The sequence below is a fragment of the Polypterus senegalus genome, chromosome 18, assembly GCF_016835505.1.
Source record: "Polypterus senegalus isolate Bchr_013 chromosome 18, ASM1683550v1, whole genome shotgun sequence".
Taxonomy (NCBI): domain Eukaryota; kingdom Metazoa; phylum Chordata; class Cladistia; order Polypteriformes; family Polypteridae; genus Polypterus; species Polypterus senegalus.
This window is the reverse complement of record NC_053171.1, coordinates 1,685,617-1,709,651: the sequence shown is the minus strand read 5'-3', so window position 1 is coordinate 1,709,651 and position 24,035 is coordinate 1,685,617. Positions and strand designations below refer to the sequence as shown.

The 24,035-nt window shown below is 39.8% G+C and overlaps 1 protein-coding gene across 3 annotated transcripts in view; it reads right to left on the bottom strand.

Annotated features, from left to right (window-relative positions):
• The window catches only part of LOC120518993 (Fc receptor-like protein 5), a 43,265-nt gene that overhangs the window by 5,938 nt on the left and 13,292 nt on the right, over positions 1 to 24,035 (bottom strand). For 2 of the 3 annotated variants that reach the window (XM_039742048.1, XM_039742050.1), the window contains 4 exons: positions 20,603 to 20,881; positions 14,879 to 15,166; positions 13,427 to 13,693; positions 7,609 to 8,066 (listed from right to left, as the gene is read on the bottom strand). In XM_039742048.1, the coding sequence (XP_039597982.1) occupies positions 7,621 to 8,066; positions 13,427 to 13,693; positions 14,879 to 15,166; positions 20,603 to 20,881 (1,280 nt within the window). In that variant the 3' untranslated portion in view covers positions 7,609 to 7,620. Of the gene's footprint in view, positions 1 to 7,608; positions 8,067 to 13,426; positions 13,694 to 14,878; positions 15,167 to 20,602; positions 20,882 to 24,035 lie in introns of those variants that run through there. The other variant, XM_039742049.1, reaches the window with a different exon arrangement.

Here is a 24,035-nt window from a genome sequence, read left to right as displayed (position 1 = left end):
ATTGTCCTTTACTGAAGTGCTGTGTTTTTAAGGAGTAGCATATGTGTTGAGCCGCATTGTCTGAGTGATTGTTATCAGTGATTATGTGTGGTCTTTTCCACTAGAATGTAATATGACAGCATTAATAAATATCCAAGACAACAAATGACCAATTTTTAAAAGCCTAATGACCAAGAAACCATTCATTTAAAACAGTGGGCAACATTCAGAGTGTCTGAGAGGCCTGACCATTTAAAGGCTACTGAATAATCAGGGAGTGCAGGGACATCAGGAGCCACAAGGGGGAGATTTAGGATGGTGGCTCTTAACCCTTTGAACTATGCAGGCCAGTTATCGCATTAGCCACATAGCTGGATTTCCTGAAAGGCCGGTATAACAGCCCACCTATCTATTGCTATAACCCTGAATAACACATACGTATCTGTTACGCTACTCTGCTCTCAAAATGTTGCAGATCACCGCTGTAGAGGCATACTCCCGAAACTACGCTACACCTCCCTGCCATCATAACCCGACTGGCTGGCATAACAGCCTTTGGTATTGTATCCATCATGGGGCACTAATTCTCTTGCTGGAATGAGTTCTTTTGTAATTGTGGTGTGTTACATAACCCTAAACTATATTGATATAATATAAAAAGGTGATGCCCCTCTCTTAGAGATACGGCGGTAAGAAATCAGATTGGAGAAATAACTTTGCTTTCTTTAATGACGGCTTACACTGCATAACAGACCAAGGAAACCATGGCAAGAACCCAGTTTGGGAGTGGGGGCCCGATGTGTAGAGTCTGCCATTTTCGTCACTACGTTGGAAGGATTTTCAGGATCGGATGATGTTATCTCCCATCTGTCTGTCGGCTCTGTGGTGGGTTGGCACCCTGCCCAGGATTGGTTCCTGCCTTGTGCCCTGTGTTGGCTGGGATTGGCTCCAGCGGACCCCCGTGACCCTGTGTTCGGATTCAGCAGGTTGGAAAATGGATGGATGGATGTCTGTCGGCTTCAAAGGTATGCCAGGCAATGTTCCAAGGCTTTATACTCTTTCTTTATGTGCTGGCCCCCACTTAGGTGAATCATGCCATCCAAACAAGGCAAAGAGGATACAGTTTCATGCTGACTTTGAAACACAAAAATAGTATACAATGCCCATTTCACAGTTGTCCCTGTCTTGTCTTCTAATACCTGCCTAGCAGTTCTAAATGATGAGTCCCTGTGCTAAATCTGGATTTGTATTAGCTGTGCATGTCAGTAGAAAGAAAAGTAGATTCATAAAATATTTGTACAGAGCACAGAGGCGTATTAAATATATCCAATTATTACAGGTATATTGGACTACATACATAACATACTGATGTCTAGTTACGCTGCTACACTACTGCTGCATAACCATTTTATTGTTGCTCATATGGTTTCAGTAAAAAACAGTTCTTTAGCATGGGAGCAACTCAAAATTAGACATGCTTAGTGTGCACAGAGAAGTACAAGCAGTTAAAGAGAGTGTCTGCCCTCCAGTGGTTTCTTTCCTCTCTGAGTCTGCCTGAAGACATCTGCATTTCATTGTGACAGGGGACGGAGTTTGGGCGCTTAATAGCTGAAGTAAGAACCCCACAGGGAAGAGGAGATGCATGGCGATTGATCAGAAGACAGCAAAAATCATGTGAACTGTTCTTGTTCATTTTTTTAGGCAATAAAAACCAGTGCCAGTGTGCTGTTTTGAAGTGTTTCACTCAAAGGTGCAGTTTTGGCATTAGGTACTTATAATGGACGGTAGAAAATGATGAAAACTACAAGACTGTAAGTGATACGGCTCACTCTCTAGTATCCATCTGTTGTTATAAAATTGTAGAATATAATTATGTTATGATAACATTTTACATTTACAAATCAAAATGTTTGTTGAAAACTGCTTGGGTGGCTGGGGTTATAGTGCCAAAACGCTGGGGAGGGCAGGGTTCAAAGGGCTAAGCAAAAGCTGGATCACATCTAAACCTGAAAATAATTCTGAGGCTTGGCCAAAGCTGCCATAGTGGCAGTGGGGTTTCATTTATTGTCTCTTTACTTGGGCACATCTTGTTCTCCCTTGTCTTTAATAAATGTATCATTATGGATAACCTTGGCATGAATGGGTCATCCAGTTCAAATGTCAAGAAATGGCTATGTGCTCTTGAAAGAATATGATCAGTAGAGAGAATTTATAGTTCATGAAAGACAGAGGGAAGTGAACAACAACTACAAACTTTTATAATTAAACATATGATAGCTACATTAATTAATAAGTCCCCACTGCGACGCTGCGCTCTCAGCATGTTGATAATTAATCGTGATTCATTGTATTTAATTACTGTATGAGGTTGATCACTGTAGCTACATTTTCTAGTTTCTTCCAGATTCTCAGTTGTGAATATTGTGAGATATTCTGTACAGTATATAAAGTGGTGCACTGACTTACAGCTCTATTTGGGACAGACCATTTGTCCGTATATGAATTTGGCTGTAAATCAGTTACAAAGTGTGCAAGTAGTTGCAGTTGAGGATCTGTGGGTCTTTGTGTGTCCCAGTTACACATACTGTAAATGTCAGTAGAGTAGCAGAAGTCAATCTTTGAGTCTCAGCATCTGCACGCTGGGTCCATGTAAGGTAGTGTTTCTCAGTCACTGAGTCACAGGTTGCCAGCATTAATTAGCGAGGGGGCCCCAGTAGGTCACCTAAGACAGTGTCTGTCAAGCACTGAGTCACAGCATGGGTTGCCACCAGTGGGTCACAGTTTACTGTCATTGGTTTGTGAGTGGGTTACATTGAACCTCCTAATGAATCTGCAGCAGTGCACAATGTGTGTCCATGTTGCTGTGTGAGGTTGTTTCATGAAGGAAACCCCCATTTGTGCTCATTTCAGCAAGGGAGCAGTTTGCAATTGCTACAACTGGGTCATCAATGAATTTATAAAGGCAAAAGTGGGTTGCAGGACCATAAAGGTTGAAAAACACTGGTGTAAGGAATGCAAAGTGGGTTGAATGCATAAGAATTAGCAATGCGTAACAGTGCCATTCTGAACAAACCTTAAAGGCACCTCCAAGAGTCAAAAACATATACGGCCCTTTAAAATAATAAAAATAGAGGTGATAATAATAATAGAGCGGTGGAGATATGCTCTAGAGAGGAGAGGAATGAAGGTCAGTAGGACCACCAAGACAGAATACATGTGTGTGAATGAGAGGGAGATCAGAGGCGAAGGTGGATGAGTTTAAATACCTGGGATCAACAGTACAGAGTAATGGGGATTGTGGAAGAGAAGTGAAAAAGAGAGTTCAGGCAGGGTGGAGCTGGTGGAGAAGAGTGTCAGGAGTGATTTGTGACAGACGGGTATACAGAGAAGGTCTACAGCAGGGGTACCCAATATGTTGATCGCGATCAACCGGTAGATCTCTAAGGTAGTGCAGGTAGATTGCGTTGCATTCAAAAAAATTTTTTTAAACATTAGTCTATCATATATCCTCCCTATGGCATTTTCCACTTGATTGACATACAGGGCGGCCAGTCTGAGATCTCTTTTCTTCTAACATATTGGTCATCCCGCACGCACGATCAAATGCGCAAGCTACTGCAAAACTCCAGCTATCTAAGTGATCTAGTTAGCCTTCCAATTTATATCGACTAAAGAAGGGATTTTAAAAATAATTTGTTGGTTATGGGCTGGATGTGGAATTGGAAGAAGATTTTTTTCTCTCACAATGTCACAATTGAAGTGCGTCTGTCTGATCTGTCAATTTAGCATTGATATTCCAAAGAAGGAAAATGTGGAAAGGCACTTTCAAACTGTTCATAAAAACTACGAAACTGACTTCCTTCTGAAAAGTGATCTGAGAAAGAGAAAGGAGAGGGAACTAAAATCGCAGTTAATCGGACAGCCGTCATTTTTCACTCAGCTGAATTCAAAAGCAAAGGCAGATACACCAAAGCATCGTTCTGGGTGATTCACTCGATCGTTAAGCATAAGAAGCCCTTCCAAGATGTAGAGATGATAAAAGATGCCTTCGTTGAGACAGATGGCTAGGGAGAAATTCCTGCTGAGATTTCAAGACCCCTGGCCAGAGTTTCTCCTTGTCATTAAACATGCAGAATACAAGCAACTTATTAATGATCAATGGCTGCTAGACTTGGCATTTTTTTCCCGATCTGACAAACATGTTGAATGAGCTTAATTTATAGCTGCAAGGAAAAGAGAACTCCATGGTCAATATGATTAGCTCAGTTAATGCTTTCAAACGAAAAATGCAACATCTGTCCTCAAAGCTTCAGCGCCTTGATTTGGTGAACATCCAAAACCTTGCATCAATGCTGGAGACGTAATGGAAGGCGTGTGCGCAACTTGACAGCATACACTACAGAGCAGATTGAAAACTGTCTGTCAGACTTATCTAATGGAAAACAAGTAATGATCTGAGTGTTGCCCAATGTAGCGGAGTAAGAGTAGCGTTTCTTCTTCACAAATGTACTCAAGTAAAAGTAAAAAGTATGGTGCAGTATAACTACTCTTAGAAGTACGATTTTTTAAAAAAGTTACTCAAGTACTGTAAATGTAACGGAGTAAATGCAACTCGGTACTACCCACCTCTTATACTCAGTATATATATATATATATATATATATAATTTTTAATATAGGTAGATCAGTGTGACCTGGTCATTTTAAAAGTAGCTCACAAGCCGTAAAAGTGTGAGCACCTCTGGTCTACAGGACGGTAGTGAGACCAGCTATGTTACATGGGCTGGAGATGGTGGCACTGACCAGAAAGCAGGAGACTGAGCTGGAGGTAGAAGAGTTAAAGATGCTAAGATTTGCATTGGGTGTGACGCGGATGGACAGGATTAGAAATGAGGACATTAGAGGGTCAGCTCAGGTTGGAAGATTGGGAGACAAAGTCAGAGAGGCAAAATTGAATTGGTTTGGACATGTGCAGAGGAGAGATGCTGAGTATATTGGGAAAAGGATGCTAAGGACAGGCAAGAGGACTGTCACACACAACACCAACCACATCATCAAGTTTGCGGATGATACGACGGTGCTGGGACTGATAAACAGGGATGATGAAACAGCATACAGACATGAGGTGGAACAGCTGTCTACATGATGTGAAGACAACAATCTATCTCTCAATGTCGTCAAGACAAAAGAGATTATCGTGGACTTCAGAAAATCACATCCTGCCCATGTCCCACTCAGCATCAACGGTTTAGATATGGAGACTGTTAGGAGTACCGAGTTCCTCGGTGTGCACATAACTGAGGAACTTACGTGGATGCATTACACCTCATTACTAATCAAGAAAGCCCAGCAGAGACTACACTTCCTGAGACGGCTAAAACAAGCAAGTCTTCCTCCTTCCATCCTCACCATGTTCTACAGAGGGACAATTGAGAGTGTTCTGACCAGCTGCATCACTGTCTGGTATGGAAACTGCAACATATCTGACCGCAAGCACCTGCAAAGGATAGTGAAGACAGCAGAGAACATTATTGGGATGCCTCTCCCTTCACTACAGGACATATTTTACAAACGCAGGACCCTCTACACCCGTCACATGGAGTTTTCACACTTCTGCCATCCAAGAGAAGATACTGCAGCATCAGAGCCAGATCTGCCAGAGCTACAGGACAGATTTTACCCCCAAGTTGTTAGACTCCTTAACACCAGGCTGCCCCCTGGGATCTTCCACACGGCCTCAACCACCTCTAAAAACAGAACTTTTATACATGCAGGCCACTTTCTTGCAAAGATGAGTGTGCATGTAGAGAAGAACTGAAAATCTCATACTGACCTTTAAGTATTTTCAATCCGTCCATTATCCAACCCACTTTATCCTAACTACAGGGTCATGGGGATCTGTTGGAGCCAATCCCAGCCAACACAGGGTGCAAGGCAGGAAACAAACCCCGGCCTTTAAGTATTTTACACTCTTGATATCCTTCTGCTGTGAAACATTCTGACCTGTCATTGTTTACACGTCTTAAACAACTATTATCATACACTGATTATTTCTGTATTATCTATATTTATTTTTATTTATTATATTACATATTTGTTGATTATATTTATGTATCTAGATTGCAAATACCATACATTGCATCAATGTTCATATTGCTTACTACACGTCAATATTGCTGCTACTTCTTTGTCTTGTCTTTGCACAATGTCTTGTCTTGTTTGTGTTTTAATTTTAATTTTATTTTTAATTTAATTTTTTATTTGCACTTCATGTTGTTACACTGTGGACCCTGAGCTTCGCAATTTTGTCTATCTGTATACTTGTATAGGATTGAGATGACAATAAAGTTCACTTTTACTTTGACTTAAAAATTAAAGCCCTGATTTCAGGTGTTCATTCCTATCAGATCTGATGGTACGTTGGGTTTGCTTCTAGGCTCATCTGCAGTACAAATTCAATCAACCAGAGTAAACAATTTGCATTTATTTCTTTTTATTTTTTTTTGCAAAATGGGGTTTTGCCAACTCAGCTGTAATTAGTGTCATTTTATGATCATTAAAGACAGTTTAAGTTTATGTTTCAGAGAAAGGAGACTTATAGTTTTCAGAACTTTACACAATGAGACTGTATGGTTTGGAAAACGGTGAGAGCTTTTCAGAAAGCGGGACCCCCGATCATGTATGTTTCACCAAGGAGGCAGTTAGCAGTTGCTGCTAGTTGGTCATCAATGAACTTAAAAAGGCGAAACTAATATCCAGGCCATAAAGGTTGAGAAACAATGGCATAAGGAAGGCAGAGTGGACTGAATGCCATGGGCACGTGGGGTGGTGCCAAACAAAACAAACCTTAAAGCACCTCCAACAGTCAGAAAACATATGAGACACCGTCAAATAATAATGAAGTCAAATAATAATGAAGGATTGATTACTGTAGCTTATTTTGGCAATTTCTAGAACATTATTACTCTACTGTTTTCCTGTGTCCCGCAGCCATCAGTATAAGTTTCTTTAACTTGGTTGGCCGTATATCAGCGCATGTACTTCTAAACAATGACAATGAGTGATAAACAAGTAAATGTATCCAGAAGGAAAACACAAAATAAACAGTAGAAGCCAAATAACGGAATAAATTCGAAAAACAAATATATCACAATTCTAGTCACCTAACTTGGCTCTACTATCTGACAGTTTCTCTCTCTTTCATTACTACTCCCCTTTATCCTGACGGCAGACTCTTTACACAACTCCTCCAGTTTTTTGGAATCTACCATTATTCCCAACATTCATGAAAATTCATAGCTTCAAATGTCCATCAGACCTTAATAATGTATACTTGGGATGCTTCTTTAATTACATCTGAAATTCAAAATAATAATTTAATAAAAAAAATCACTTCTATAAGTACTTACACATCATATTGTTTATTTCTGTCTGACATTATATTGTAAAATCTTTATTTATGCCCCCTGTTGTAGTGATCTTCCTTAGAGGTTTAAATCCTGCATAAAACAAAGCAGGTGCTACAAAGCCATCCTGTGCATTATGTACATGTGTCCAGTACAGAGTCCTTTATCCCAAAATACACATGAAGATGAAATGTCTACTCCGTAAGTTACTGTGTCTTCTCTTACAGATAACTTTATCATTTCAAAAAGTTAAACTTCATCACTTGAGTTAAGTTACCCTCATCTAAAACTACTGGGCAGCCACATGAAGACAAGGCCTCTAGTGCCTCCAGTCTGTGCTGCACAGGTGAATGACCGCTGCACCCCACTGACCCTCCTGTTGTCACACGCTTACCTTTAACAGTCAGTGTCACAGCATTGCTGAACTCTGTGTAATGCAGGGGATCGTCTGTGAAAGCGTAACACCAGTACTTTCCACCATCGGACTGAGCCACAGACTGGAGAGTGTAAGTGTCTTGAGTGGTATTCTTAAGCTCATTCCACATGCCTGCATGGCTCCAGTGGTACCAACGATATGTCCAGCCAGATAAGTCACCCTCACTGCTGCACTCCAGAGTCACGTTGTCACCAATGTAAAATGGTATCTTCGGATTCTTTATCTTCAGTGTCACTTTTTGTGTTGCTGTAGAGAAGAAGAGATCAGCTTTACATTCAGACACCAAGTTGGCAGAGTCAAGGCTGCTGCTCTAAACCTTGTAAATGAAGTGAGTTTCTAGCTAATATTCAAATTCAAATTTGGAAAATGAGGGGAGACCATTCAGTCCATTAGGCTCGTTTGTTTAGCTAGTGGCTAAGCTGTCTCAGTATCACATCCAAATACTTATTAAAGGTAGTCAAGACGTTTGCTTCAACTCCATACTTTGGTAGTTTGTTCCACATCGCCACAACTCTTTGCATCAAGAATTAAATGGTTGGGTTGATTTTTTGTTTTGATGCTTTTTTATGACTGTTACTTTTAATTGACACCATATTTCTTTTGTATAAATGGCACCGTTTTTGTTGTGCACTTGCTAGATTGTTGGTATGCTTGATGATTGGACGTACATGTCACGTGATGTCATCGCCATGAGTGGATTAAGCTCAGCGTCACGTATTTCCAAATTACCTTATGTGCCTTATTATATTAATTTTATCTTTTGGTTTTCAGTTTATTTGATTATATGATTTTAATTCTTGTCTCTTATTTTGGATAATAAATGAATTGTCTGTCTGGTTGTCATCCTTTTTAGAGCTGATTGTTGCTTCAGATTTTGGGCTATATTGATATACTTATTTTTGTACTTAACTGGTATTGAACTTGCCAATTATTTTCTTAGTCCCCATGTCCTGGACCCTTAATTTCTGTTTCCTTTGTTTCACTTGTTACATTTAACACATCTGATGATATTATTTTTTCATCAGTTCTCAGTAAAATGCAGCATTTGTTTATTATTTACCCCCATTTTTATCTCATTTATCATGCAATAGTTTTCTAATGAATGGAATTTTAGAGAGAATGAGGGTAGTAATGTGAGTGGACACAAGTCTGAGGATATTTCTGAGTCAACTCTGCTCAAAACAATGGACACCACAGGGAGCAGGAAGAACCACAAGACCCCAGGCAAAGACATGATAACAGCAGAGTTGTACAAGTATGGTGGCAGGGAGATCAATGGTGAGCTACACACTCTTATCACTAGAGTTTGGGAGGAGGACATGCTGAGTGAGTGGGGATCACCCTACTCTGCACATCTATAAGATGGAATCAAGGCAGGAGTGGAATATCACTGTTGAATGCAGAATACAAGATCTTAACCAATTTAGTAGCAAAATGGTTGGAAACCTTCACTGAGAAAGTCCCGGAAGACCACCAATATGGTTTTTGCCACAATACATTCACGATTAACTAGATTTTTATGGTCTGATGCCTCCTGTAAAAAGAGTACAACAGCTTAGTATATCAGCTGTTCATCACCTACAAGCAGGCATATGCAATTGTAGATCACAGGTACCTGTGCAAGACATCTAGGAGTGCCTAGGGAGCTGACAAGGCTGATGCATATGACACTGACCAATTCTGATTCTGAGGTAAAGGTGCAGAATGACATATCTTGAATACAGTCGTAGTCAAAGGTTTCGAGAACAACACAAATATTAATTTTCACAAAGTTTTCTGCCTCAGCTTTTATGATGGCAATCTGCATATAGTCCAGAATGTTCTGAAGACTGATCAGATGAACTGCACTTAATTGCAAAGTCCCTCTTTGCCATGAAAATGAACTTAATCCGAATAAAACAATTTCCACTGCTGTTGTGAAGAAAGCTTCAGGGCACCCAAGAAAGTCCAGCAAGTGCCAGGACCGTCTCCTACAGTTGATTCAGCTGCGGGCACCACCAGTGCAGAACTTGCTCAGTAATGGCAGCAGGCAGGTGTGAGTGAGGCGAAGACTTTAGGAGGATGGCCTGGTGTCAAGAAGGGCAGCAAAGAAGCCAAGAAAAAAATCAGGGACAGACTGATATTCAGCAAAAGGGACAGGGATTGGACTGCTGAGGACTGCTGGGGGAAAAGTCCTTTTCTCTGATGAATCCCCTTTCTGATTGTTTGGGGCATCCGGAAAAAAAAAAGAAAAGGTGTGCGCTACCATCAGTCCTGTGTCATGCCAACAGTAAAGCGTCCTGAGACCATTCATGTGGGGGGTTGCTTCTCAGCCAAGGAAGTACAGGGCCCACTTACAATTTTGTCTAAGAACACAGCCATGAATAAAGAATGGGACCAAAACATCCTCCAATAGCAACTTTTCGCAACCATCCACGAACAGTTTGGTGACCAGCATGATGGAGCACCAAGCCATAAGGCAAACGAAGAGAACTAAGTGGCTCGGGGAAGAAAACATCGAAATCTTGGGTCCCTGGCCAGGAAACTCCTCAGACCTTAATCCAATTGAGAACCAATCCTCAAGAGTCGAGTGGACAAACAAAAACTAACCAATTCTGACAAACTCCAAGTATTGATTATACAAGAATGGGCTGCCATCAGTCAGGATTTGGCCCAGAAGTTGATTGACAGACAACATGCCAGGGTGAATTGCGGAGGTCTTGAAAAAGAAAGAAGGGCCAGCACTGCAAATATGGACTCTTTGCATAAACTTAATGTAATTGTCAAAAGAAGCCTTTGAAACTTATGAAATGCTTCTAATTATACATCAGTATACCATAGAAACATCTGACAAAAAGATCTAAAACCACTGAAGCAGCAAACTTTGTGAAAACCAACACTTGTGTCATTCTCAATACTTTGGGCCATGACTGTATTCTAGTTGAATGGCAGACTATGAGAAGGAGACTCTTTGTCTTGCTTCCTCTTCAACCTGACACTTGGGGTATTCTTGAGGATCCTGCACCACACCCTGCAATATACAGCATTTTCTGATGATGTTTGCTTCATTGGAAGAAACTCATAAAAGCTCAAGGCAGGTTTCAGCACAGGCTGGCCTATAAATCAACAAGGAAAGATAAAGAGATTGAGAGGAAACAAAACAGTAGTTTGATCGGTTCAAAAGAAGTGACACCTGCAGTCAAATCAATTTGAGTAGCAGAGTGTTAAGAGGCGTTTTGACGGGTAAGAGGTGTAATTATACTAATTACATTTATCAGTAATACATTTGTTATGGCCTCGGCTGCCCAATGTAGTGCATTCATACTTTGTATCCTTGTTGGTTATTGTTGTTGTCAGACACTCTTATTGCTCCTGAGTGCTACATTATTACACACACATATACACACACACACATGCACGCACACATATATATTTATTTACATTTCTTGAAAAGCCAACTTCAGCCTGCCAGAGCAGTGACAATGAAGCCATGGAGATTACAAGAGCATAACCCTGCTATGGTCCCTTTGTCTGATACAAGTCTGCCTTTATCTTCAAAAAATGTATGAAATAATAATAATAATTAATAATACATTTTATTTATATATCGCCTTTGCCAAACTTAAAGGTGGATCACCAACAGGTTGACCTGGCACTGACAAACCCGTCATTTAACTCAAGCTTGACTCATTCACAGCAATGAAAATAACAGGAAAGACAAGCATGTATTTTGGTTAAATGACATGAAGAATTTATATGGCCAGAATACAGTATAACTAAGTATTCAGTGTACTACAAGCTGCTGTCACATATGCACAGCTGTGAACCATCTGTCATGCTCTGAGAAGGTAAGATATACCACTTTTGAATAAGTGGGGCCAGTGGTGCTGTTTCTTTTCTGTCCACCACAATTTCAAGAAGACCTTCCAGGACATCACTTAACCCCACCCAAAATACCCAGAGAAACCTCCACCGTTTCTGCCTAAGATGTCATAAAAATGGGGTATTTATTTTGGACCTGGACCTCAATGGCATCAGTGTCAATCTCATAGGCTAATTAAACCACTAAAATCTGAAATTTTCTCAAGCTAAATAAAGAGAAAACTGAAATTTCAGTGATTGGCAATAATGGATTCAATGAGGTTATCAGAAATAAACTTGATGCATTAGGATTAAAAGTTAAGACAGAAGTAAAAAACTTAGTGGTAACTGTTGACTGTAATCTGAATTTTAAATCGCATATTCATCAGATCACTAGGACAGCATTTTTTCACTTAAGAAACATAAGTAAAGTTAGACCTCTTATATCACTGAAAGATGCTGAGAAATTAGTTCACGCGTTTGTTTTCAGTCGACTAGATTTCTGTAACGCACTCCTCACAGGACTACCCAAAAAAGACATAAATCGTTTGCAACGAGTGCAGAATGCAGCTGCTAGAATCCTAACTAGGATAAGAAAATCCGAACACATTTCTCCAGTTTTGATGTCACTACACTGGTTACCTGTGTCATTCAGGATTGACTTTAAAATTCTGCTTATGGTTTATAAAGCCTTAAATAATCTGCTCCATCTTATATATCGGAATGTCTGACACCTTATATTCCAAATCGTAACCTCAGATCCTCAAATGAGTGTCTCCTTAGAATTCCAAGAGCAAAACTTAAAAGACGTGGTGAGGCGGCCTTCTGCTGTTATGAACCTAAAATCTGGAATAGCCTGCCAATAGGAATTCACCAGGCTGATACAGTAGAGCACTTTAAAACACTGCTGAAAACACATTACTTTAATATGGCCTTCTCATAACTTCACCTTAATTTAATCCTGATACTCTGTATGTTCAATTCATTATAATAATTATTCACGTTGGCTCTAAAATCCGTACTGACCCCTACTCTCTCTTCTGTTTCTTTTTCCGGTTTCTCTGTGGTGGCGGCCTGCGCCACCTCCACCTACTCAAAGCATCATGATGCTTCAACATTGATGGACTAAAAGCCAGAAGTCTGCATGACCATCATCATCAAATCCTTCCGTGAGAACCCTAAATCCAAAGAGGACTGTTTCATTTATGTGAGGTAGATTGCCCAGAGGGGACTGGGTGGTCTCATGGTCTGGAATCCCTACAGATTTTATTTTTTTCTCCAGCCATCTGGAGTTTCTTTCTGTTTTTTCTGTCCTCCTTGGCCATCGGACCTTACTCTTATTCTATGTTATTTAATGTTGACTTATTTTAATTTCCTACTATGTCTTTTATTTTTTTTAAATTTTATTTTTCATTATGTAAAGCACTTTGAGCAACATTTTTTGTATGAAAATGTGCTATATAAATAAATGTTGTATTGAATTGTATTATTCCAGAATATTTACAAAATATGCCCAACAAGCTTCTACTTTCCAAGACGTTTACAACAAATGGTGTGTAATATCAACTTTGTCTGCCTTCGTTGTTGTCTATTTCTGTATGGTGACTCTGTAATGAGTTCACCTGAAATAGGATACCAAAATGTAAATTAACTATTTAAAAGAAGTAATTGAACCTTAAATGGGTTAAAGGTCCCTTCTGCCTGTGATCTGCTGAACAGCTAGTGACCACTGTGCACTGCTGACCCTCCAGTACTCAAACACTCACCTTGAGCACTCAGTAGAAAAACAGCAATGAGATGTGACGATGGAGAAAAGTCCGAACAACAGTATAGTCCATTATCGGACTGAGTCACAGACGGAATTATGTAAGCGTTTCCAGTGTAAAGCTGTTCCATCCCTTCTGTCCAGCTCCATTTCCTCCAGTTATATCCCCCGTCGTTAAAGCTGCTGTCAAAGCTGCATTTCAGAGTCACGTTGCCTCCAACGTATAAGGGTCCGTTATTCTTCGTTTTTAGTGTCTCATTTAATTCACCTGCATAGAAAAAGAGATCAGATTTAAATTACAACAGAAAGTAATCAGCCAATCACATCTGCTAATTTAAACATGTAAATGAAGTGAGTTTATTTTAGAATTCACATCCTTCCTGTTATGTTTTCATTCCAGATAGGTCTTATGGTGAGGTGAGTTTGTTTGAAGACTCCACAGTCGATTTAAATCAGCCAGCCAGCATATAAAGTTTTGCTTCCTCATTATTTTTCTTTATTAGCAACTGTATTAATTTATGTTTTCAGAGAGGAGATTTGTAATGTTCTGAAAAGTGCATACAATGAAACCATGCACATTGGGCAATAAGATTTAAAACACACAGATATAAATGGCGCTCGGCCTCCTCAATAATGTTCATACGACTGCTGTGTTTCTTGCATTTTTAAGATTTGATGAATGAGGTTGGGGCGGCACGGTGGCGCAGTGGTAGCGCTGCTGCCTCGCAGTTAGGAGACCTGGGTTAGCTTCCCGGGTCCTCCCTACGTGGAGTTTGCATGTTCTCCCTGTGTCTGCATGGGTTTCCTCCCACAGTCCAAAGACATGCAGGTTAGGTGGATTGGTGATTCTAAATTGGCCCTAGTGTGTGCTTGGTGTGTGGGTGTGTTTGTGTGTGTCCTGCAATGGGTTGGCACCCTGCGTGGGATTGGTTCCTGCCTTGTGCTCTGTGTTGACTGGGATTGGCTCCAGCAGACCCCTGTGACCCTGTGTTCGGATTCAGCGGGCTAGAAAATGGATGAATGAGGTTGAGGTGCAGCAGAACTGAACAAAGAAACTAAAACACAATGTGAATGGGCCTGCTGACTACACGGGATGTCAGTTTAAGAACAAGAGTCTAAGAAACAAACCACAAGATGTCATTGAGGGAAACATTTTATGACAAGTGAGATAACATAAGTTCATTGAGTGGTGAGACTGTTGTCTTTTCATTTGTTTCTCTGAGCTAACAGAATGATAGTAGGAATGAACGGAACTCCTGACATGAGCTTATAGGTTTTAGTTTATTTCCTTACAGAGATTACTTATTTCAAAGAGTTTGCACTTCTGTGTAAAACTCCCCCATCTAAAACTTATAAGCCCCCACATGGAGACAGACCCTCTATTCCTCCTAGACTCAGACAAACAGAAGTGACCTCTGCACATCGCTAAGTTCCGCAGTCGTCACAAACTCACCTTGAAGATTCACTGTCACAGTATTGCTGACCTCTGAGTAATCAGGTGGATCATCTCTGACAGCCCAACACCAGTACTCTCTACTGTCATAGAAGCTCACAGACTCCATCGTGTACGTGTCTGCAGTGGTGCCAGTGATCTCCATCCACTTGTTTTCCCAGCTACTTTTAAACCAGTGATATCTCCAGCCAGGTAAACCCCCCTCAATTCTGCACTCCAGAGTCACATTGTCACCTTCGTAAATCACTTCTTTCTCACTTCTCATCTTCAGTACAACCTTTCTTTTCTCTGTAGGAAAGAACAGAAAAAACAAATATACATAGTGACACAGAGATCAGAGAGCTTGTCCCTGCCCGATTGGCGCACTCATGCACATGCATATGCAGAACTTTTACTATTACAGTACTGCCTGGTCAACACTTCTCATTTTACAACATGAGTCCCCATGTGATTTGCATCACGCCTGCATTCTCTGCTTACTAAAATCACTTTTATGACACTGCCCGATTTGTACTGCGTTTGTATAATTTTTTTCGACTCACGTCACCTGCCAGATTTGAATTGAACTTGCGACTCAGTCTTTGTATTGACGTTTATCTCCATCTATAAGTAGACTCGTCACTTCTTACTGGAAAAGATGGGAACTTTTGAAATTTTTTAATGTCTTGAAAATATTTGTCACTATTTGAACGAAGAGGGAGTGAAGTGAAATGCGATGTTTGCCTGTAAACTTTATAATGCGATTTTTTTAGTTTATGGCATACATAGGCTTTTTATATGCACATTGCATTGATTAAAAAGCTTCAAATTTCAGCTTCAATACGACCTTTGTAATATTTTAAAGGTAAAAGTCGGCATGTTTCTCAGTATTAGGATTAACAGATATATGTCGTTTTCTTTGTAACACCCTATTACCATTTGCTGGGATGTTTTTTTTTAAACATTTGTCCACACTTTTTGTCCTTAAAGAGTGAACTGCATGCTAATAATTAAACAAAACAGTGCAATCTAGGGGTTTGAATTAAGAATAGAATTACGAGACACTACACTGGTATAAAGTGAACCCTACAAAGCCATCAGTAAAGTGTTATGTGTGTCTGATGTGGCACAATGACAGGACTGGGCACCTGCTGTTGTGACATGTCATTTGCTTTTTGTTTAAGCTGTTAGTTTAGGAGTACATATCCATACAGATAACTGAAATATAATAGGTGAGCTGTCGCTCATGTCGGGGCAGAAAATGCACCAGAGGTTCTCACCTTGAAAGAAGGCTCTAGGAGTCAGAGTAATTAGCTCTATTGCAATAATCAATAACACGGACTCAACCCAATTAAGCCAAACTGAGTTGAGCCCCGAACAAGCCACACGTTACAGTTAATATAATCATTTCTTATCATCTTGACCTCGCTCAAGATGGCTCATTCGCTGCTTATTTTGACTCCCTTCTCCAGCAGGCCTCTTTCAAGTTCTTATGGAAACCACCAATATTCCTAATGTTTTGCTATTCATTATCATCTTTCGCTTCGCTATTATTTTTCACTAGGGTGCAAACCTATAAATACTTGGGGGTGCAGCTGGATGATAAATTGGACTGGACTGCCAATACTGATGCTCTGTGTAAGAGAGGTCAGAGCCGACTATACTTCCTTAGAAGGCTGGCGTCCTTCAACATCTGCAATAAGATGCTGCAGATGTTCGACCAGGCGGTTGTGGTGAGCGTCCTCTTCTACGCTGTGGTGTACTGGGGAGGCAGCAAAAGAAGAAGGACGCCTCACGCCTGGACAAATTGGTGAGGAAGGCAGGCTCTATTGTAGGCACGGAGCTGGACAGTCTGACATCCGTGGCAGAGCGACGGGCGCTGAGCAGACTCCTGTCAGTCATGGAGAATCCACTGCATCCACTGAACAAGATCATCTCCAGACAGAGGAGCAGCTTCAGAGACAGACTGCTGTCACCGTCCTGCTCCACTGACAGACTGAAGAGATCGTTCCTCCCCCATACTATGTGACTCTTCAATTCCACCCGGGGTGGGCGTAAACGCTAACATTATTCAACGTTATTTTCTGTTTTTACATGCATTTTTAATACTCTTTAATTTAATTGTTTTTTTTTTTGTATCAGTATACTGCTGCTGGATTATGTTAATTTCCCCTAAATAAAGTTATCTATCTATCTATCTATCTATCTATCTATCTATCTATCTATCTATCTATCTATCTATCTATCTATCTATCTATCTATCTATCTATCTATCTATCTATCTATCTATCTATCTACCCTTAGCTGACTTTGAGGAGCTAAACACACTGAAAAGATTGTTTTTAGAGTCCACAAACTTGGACTTCAGCATTAGCATGGCAGCATCTTTTATAGGCAAGGATTCAAAATGATAAGGGATCCCTGTGAATGGAAACAGGCATAGAAGATAACAACATGGCAGCGACTATTCAAATGGTCACAAAATGGAGGGAAGTCTCAAAATCTGAACAGATAATTGAGTCATATGAAAAACAATAAAAAACAATATCAAGCATGTAGCCGCCGGAGTGTAAGGTGAGTTCAAGCACGGGTAAAACGCATGCCGAAAAAAATCTCTCTGTCCAAAAGCTTGTTTTAAAATATTTAGTGAAAATTCAAAGCAAACAATCCACACAAGAATAAAGAAAAAAGTTGTTACACACGTAAAATAAAATGCAAAGAAAAAAGAAAAAAATATATCTTCTCTAAGCTTTTCTTGTAAAACTTTAGTTGTTTCTTTACTTAAGAATTCTTAACTTCTTCCTCTGTACACTTTAAACGTATGGCGCAGCACTTTCGATTAAGTGCTTTGTCTTACATGTTTCTTGACACACAAAACACGCACACAAGGTACGCAAGGCTCGTAATGCATGAAAGGCACGGTTTAAAACCATGTGCCCTCTAAATCTTACACATGGCAAGGCTGATCACTAACTGAGAATAATGTTTAGTCAGATAAGCTAGAAATAGCTAGAATATACCAATTCAATTCAACTTATGGCAGTTATAGGAACCTCCCATAGATTACGCAGTATTATTTAGTAAAAACATTTATGTATCTTATGTAGCTAGGAAATGGCTTTTACAAAGCATAAAATGGAACAAAGTATATATTTTGTGCACAAATGATGGAGGCTACACAGGCACAACCAGCTGGGAGCAGTCCCTAGGGAAGACCCAAGGTGCATTGGGAAAATTACTTCCAGATGACCTGAGAACACCTTGGCATCTCACAGCATAAGTTTTCAAGTGTGGCTGGGGAAAGAAACATTTGGGTCTCACCGCTAAGACTTTTTCCCACACAACCCTTTGGTCAGACTCAGAAAGAAGAGGGTGATGGTGCAAGGAATCCTATCACAACGGGGGACTGTGCTGGGGCCACTGCTATTCTTAATATATATAAATGAATTGGATAGGAATATATAACAAACTAGTTAAGTTTGAAGATGATACCAAGCTGGATGGATTGGCAGATAATCTCGAATCCATTGATTCATCACAGAGGGACTTGGACAGCATACATAATCGGGCAGATTTATGGCAAATGAAATGTAATGTCAGTAAATGCAATTATTACATGTGGGAAGTAAAAATGTGAGGTCTGAAGACACAGTGGCAGGTTTGAAAATCAAAAGTGCATTTTATGAGAAGGATTTAGGAGTCATAGTGGACTCTATGCTATCGACTGCCACACAGTGTTCAAAAGCCATTAAGAAGGCTAGCAGAATGTGAGGTTATATAGCACCCTGATGTGTGGAGTACAAGTCCAAGGAGTTGTTGATGAGGCTCTATAACACACTGGTGAGACCTCATCTGGAGTATTGTGTACGGTTATGTTCTCCAGGCTACAAAAAGGACATAGCAGCAATAGAAAAGGCAGAGAGAAGATTGAATAGGCTGCCTGCAGGGCTACAGGGGATGAGATATAAGGAAAGACTAAAAGTGCTGAGACTTTTCAGTTAAAGCAAAAGGGGATTAAGAGGAGACATGATTGAAGTGTTCAAAATTATGAAAGAAATTAGTCCAGTGGATTGAGATGGTGACTTTAAAATGAGTTCATCAACAACACAAGGACACAGTTCAGGGTAAATTTTGTTCAAACATTAGGAAGTCTTTCTTCACACTGAGAACCATCAACACATGGAATAAGTGAGCAAGTAATGTGGTGGAGAGCAGGGGCCTCATGCATAATGGCGTGCGTAGAATTCACACTATAACATGGCTTGCGGACAAAAGCGGAAAAATCCAGATGCATAAATCTGTGCGTTTGCCAACTTCCACATTCTTCCGCTCCATAAATCCCGCTAAGCGTCAAAAGTAACGCACGTGCACGCGCCTGCTGTCCCGCCCCATCTCCTTCCAGAATTACGCCTCTTTGAATATGTAAATCAATATAAATAGCCCTTAAGCTCAGCGTTCTGTGAAAAGGTAATGGCAAAACCACTAGAAAAAATAGAACAATTTCAGCGAATACCAAGTGGGGCAAACAAAAACGTACTACTTATTGGTGTAAACAGTGGTATAAACAAGAAAAGGAAGTTGATCGAGTGACATAGCGTGTCGGAGAAACTCGAAAGCTCAAGTTCACAAAGTTGCACAGTGCCCGAAATAAAAAGAAGTTGACGTAGCCCCAAGTGGCTCAGGTTGTCCAATATTATAACTGTAGTGCAAGTTTACAGTGAGGTGATTGTACTTATAAGTACAAGCAGTTCTACAAGGAGCACTTGATTGACTGATGGAGTACGTTTAGAGTTCTTGGAATGAAACTCTTTCTGAACCATGAGGTCCATACAGGAAAGGTTTTGAAGCGTTTGCCGTGTGAGAAGCAGTTCAAATAGGAAGCATGGCAGAGGCAGCGTGTGCTTGATGCTGTATACCGATAATTCTCTTTCCGATCAGCTGCTCAGAGCAGTGCAGTGAGAGTAATATGGAAAAAGCTGAAAGAAGAAAAAGGAGGTGCAGTGAAAGTAACAACGCTAAAGCAGTTATGGTATTTAAAATAGTTTGGCCATTCCGTGGACCATTATATTGTTACATGTTAATTCCAACCAGATGCATTAAACTAATAAACAATATGAGGTTAATTTCAATGTATTTATAAAGCCGCGTCAGGGATGTGGATCTATAAAAGAAAGGATAACCACACAGGTCCCCAGCATTTTTGGGACTTTCAAAACTCAACTTCATGTTCATTTATAAGAGTTAAGTGGATAGGACTTGTGAGATTTGTGGAAAAGCTGTTTGGTTTTATGGGAAGGTTTCACTGGTTTACTTCTACTGAAAAACTTAAAGTGGAAATGTCTGAACCGACTTCACGGATAGAGTAGCCGTGGCGACCCAAGAGTTTTGCAATTAAGGCTGTTTGGCTTCCAGAGCTTCACAGACAATTCAGGGTAACAAAAAAAAATCAAAACAGCTTCTCCTTTCCAAGTAGTGTGTAAAATTTAGTGATGCCTCGATGAGCCCAAGCAATACTAAAAGGATATCAGAATGTGCTTTAACAAACATTTAACGTCAGATGAAGTCTGATGTCAAACTGTAAATGAATTGATGAAAATAAGTCATTGAAGCTTCACTCCTTAAACTTCCAAACTAAACACACTGAGAAAACGCATGTGAATGACGCCTCTGTGGTCACCTGTTTGTGCTTAACAGACCACCAGTGACCACTGCACACCATTGACCCTTTTGGAGTCACACACTTACCTTGAATACTCAGTGTAACAGCATTGCTGGGCTCAGAGTATTGAAGACGCCCATCTCTTTCACCAGCACACCAGTACACTCCAGCATCAGACTGAGTCACAGACTGGACAGTGTAAGTGTCTTCAGTGGTTTCATAAAGTAAATCACTCCCTCCTGTCCAGTTCAGTTTATACCAGGTGTATCTCCAGCCAGTAAAGACCCCTTCAATGCTACAGTTCAGGGTCAGTGTGTCTCCAATGTGCACAGGTCTCCTCATTTTCAGTGTCGCCTTTGGTTTCTCTGTATGGAAAAAGAAATCAAAGTTACAACTGAGAAGAATCAGAGGTGCTGCTTAAAACATGCAAACGAAGTGAGTTTCTTTTTAAAATTCAATGCCTTCCTTTTTTAGTATCATCCTTCACAATTCAGATCGTAAGGGGAGCTTTGCTTAAAGACTTATCAGTAGAAGGACATCAGCAGACCAGCATGGAAGAATTTGTTTCTTCTCACAGTCGACTGTGCTTACGTCAAAGCCACCTTCTAAAAAGACCAACATCATACAGAACTTGCATTGTATTGACGTCATGATAAAAATTTCAGGTCATCCTCTTGCCTCTCCATATCCTCACTCATTCACTTGTGTGCTGTTTTTTCATTTATGTTTCAGATGATTTTAATTTCTGTTTGTAAGAAAGGACAAGGAATATTATGGTCCAATTTGCCCAGACGGTCTGTGGAATAGGCAACAATCTGGAATAGTCCTGTGGCAGTGGCTCAGTAGAACATCTCACCAGCTATTTGTGTTTTGGAGTTCAAACACAAGCGTGAAATTTTTTAAGTCACCAACGATAATATCAGGAATATAGGTATTTATTTTTAGAAAGAAATATCTGATCTGGTAAAATCTGCAATATAATCATAGAATTTTGTGGAAGGATAAAAAAAACTCAAATCATAATAACGGAATAAAATGTCCTTATGAGATAAAATGATTATCAGAAATTATAGATGATGGCAGGAGGTTCTTCTTAACATTATGACACTGGTGCACCACAACTTGTTCATTCGAAGACACACTCTGCAACGTTCATGACATCAGTAATCTCTGAACAGAATAAATCCAGAGAGACCGGCAGCCTCATCATGGATGAAGACATTCTGAGTAGTGCTGAACTTAGATGGCAGTGAGCTTTTGAATAATTGAAGCACATCCATTTCTTTGCATAGTTGGACATTGGACATTTGAAAAAAGCTAACCCTGTTAAAGTAGCCAAAGACCATGTATTCTAAAATTGACAAAAGTCACGACTCTTTGCCCACACTTTCCTCCTACTCTGTTCGGAGCTCTCAGGGCAAACCTCCTTTCTCCTGTTTGAATGGCCCCAGATGTTGTGCTGCAAGTCTACTGGGTGGACCACCATCCAAATTTCCTGCTCAGTGGAACCAAATGTATGAGAAAGTATTCCATTGGTGTAGACAGAAATAAGAAAATCAGCACAGGTATAAATGATGCTATTGTGTTAGCGCTGAATGAAATTTACAAAAAGAATTTACAAAACAAACACAGACCATCACAGTTAGTGTCCTCTCTTCAAGTCCAATATTTCACAAATGGAAGATATAATTGTGTAATTGAAGTGTACTATACAGATCTGTTTTCTCATGTTCAAATGTTTACTCACAATCAAACCATACAGACTAGGTACTAAGAATAAAAGCACACAAACCAATATATCGGCATGCTGCCTCCTCAAAAAATGTCGCATGAATGTTTGTTTTTCATCTTTTTAAGATTTAATGAACGACTCTTGCATCAGGTAAGAAGAACTACAGACCAGGGGCCTCATGAATAGAATTCACATTAAAAACAGGGCGTGTGGGCAAAAACAGAAATGTGCGTACGCACAAAAAAATCCAGATGTATAACTCTGTGCGTAATACAACTTCCATGTTCTTCTACTATATAAATCCCGGTCAGTGTGAAATGTAATGCACGTGCACATGCCTGCTGCCCCACCCCAACTCCCAAGTATTTTAATATGCAAATCAACAGAAATAGCTCTTTCCTTTCAGGGTTTGGTTAAAAGACAATGGAAAGAACATCTGAAAAAAAGAATTTCAGCGAATGTGAAGTTGAGGCAAGGAAAAACATACTATTTGTTGGCTTCAACAGTGGTATAAACAACCAAAGGAAGTTGATTGAGTGATACAGAGTGCAGAGAAACGCGAAAGTTCAAGTTTAGAAAGTTGCACAGCTCCTAAAATAATAAAAGAAGTGGTTATATATTGCAGTCAACATAAAAAGGTGAGTCATTTCCCACTGTCTGAGTGTCATAAGAAAGCATATCAGGGTACAAAGAACAAAAAAAAATAGTTAAAAAAAAGGTCAAAATGTCGACTTCAATCTCGTTGTTTATTTTGTCATTAAAGTAGAAGGTCGTGAACTTTATCTTAAAATTGTTTAATTTAATAGTTTCTCAAATCCCATCGTAACTAAAACAGCATGTTAAATGCTTTGTATTTTATGTGTTCTTTTATGTATTCTGTGTGTGAATCACTATGTGCTTCTCTTACGGGCCTACTCTTACGCTGATATTTTCAGGATGATATGACTTAAAGCATGTATTAAACATGAGTACACTGTGGCGCAGTGGTAGCGACGTGCTGGCGCACTGTTCAGAGATTGTTCCTGCCTCCCGCAAGATGCTTGCTGTGCGCGACCCTTGAGGAAATAATTAATTGCAGAAGTACTGTGTCTTTCAAACATACTAACACCCAATTCCTGCCCTTTCTTTTCTTTCTCCAAGTAACCATTCGCCACACAGTAAGTTCTTTAATAAATGTAAAACCATATTTAAGCTTAGAACGCCGATTCTTCAAAACTTTTATGGAACATTGAAATATTTTCGTAGTACGTGTTTAATTATTCCATCCATCTATCCATCCAGGGTCATGCCAGTCCCAGCAAGCATACAGCGTGAGGCAGGAACAACCCTGAATGGGGCTCCTGCTTACTGCTACCATACTGAAGTTAAAAATGTATCTGTATGATGTAATATAATACTTTACTTGATTTCATCTTAAAAATAATATGAAGAGCTCCAAGAAGATAGCGCTTGGAAATCTAAATCGACTTAGAAGCTAGTCGTCATTATCTGTAAATATGAGCTCTCTTCTATTGAATTGAATTGAATTGCTTTATTGTTATTGTATGGTACAAGGAGTTTCAATATGCAAATCCTCCATAAACTTATTTTCCTATAAAATGATAAAATAACAATAATAATAATTATAATTATTATAATAATATGATAAAAACAATTAAAAATATACAATATGTAAACATAAGTGGCTCAGGATTTGCAATATGACAACTGTAGGGCAAGCATAAAGTGAGGTAATTGTATTTTAGTAGACAGTAAGACGTTAGGGACTTTCAAAACTCGACTTGATG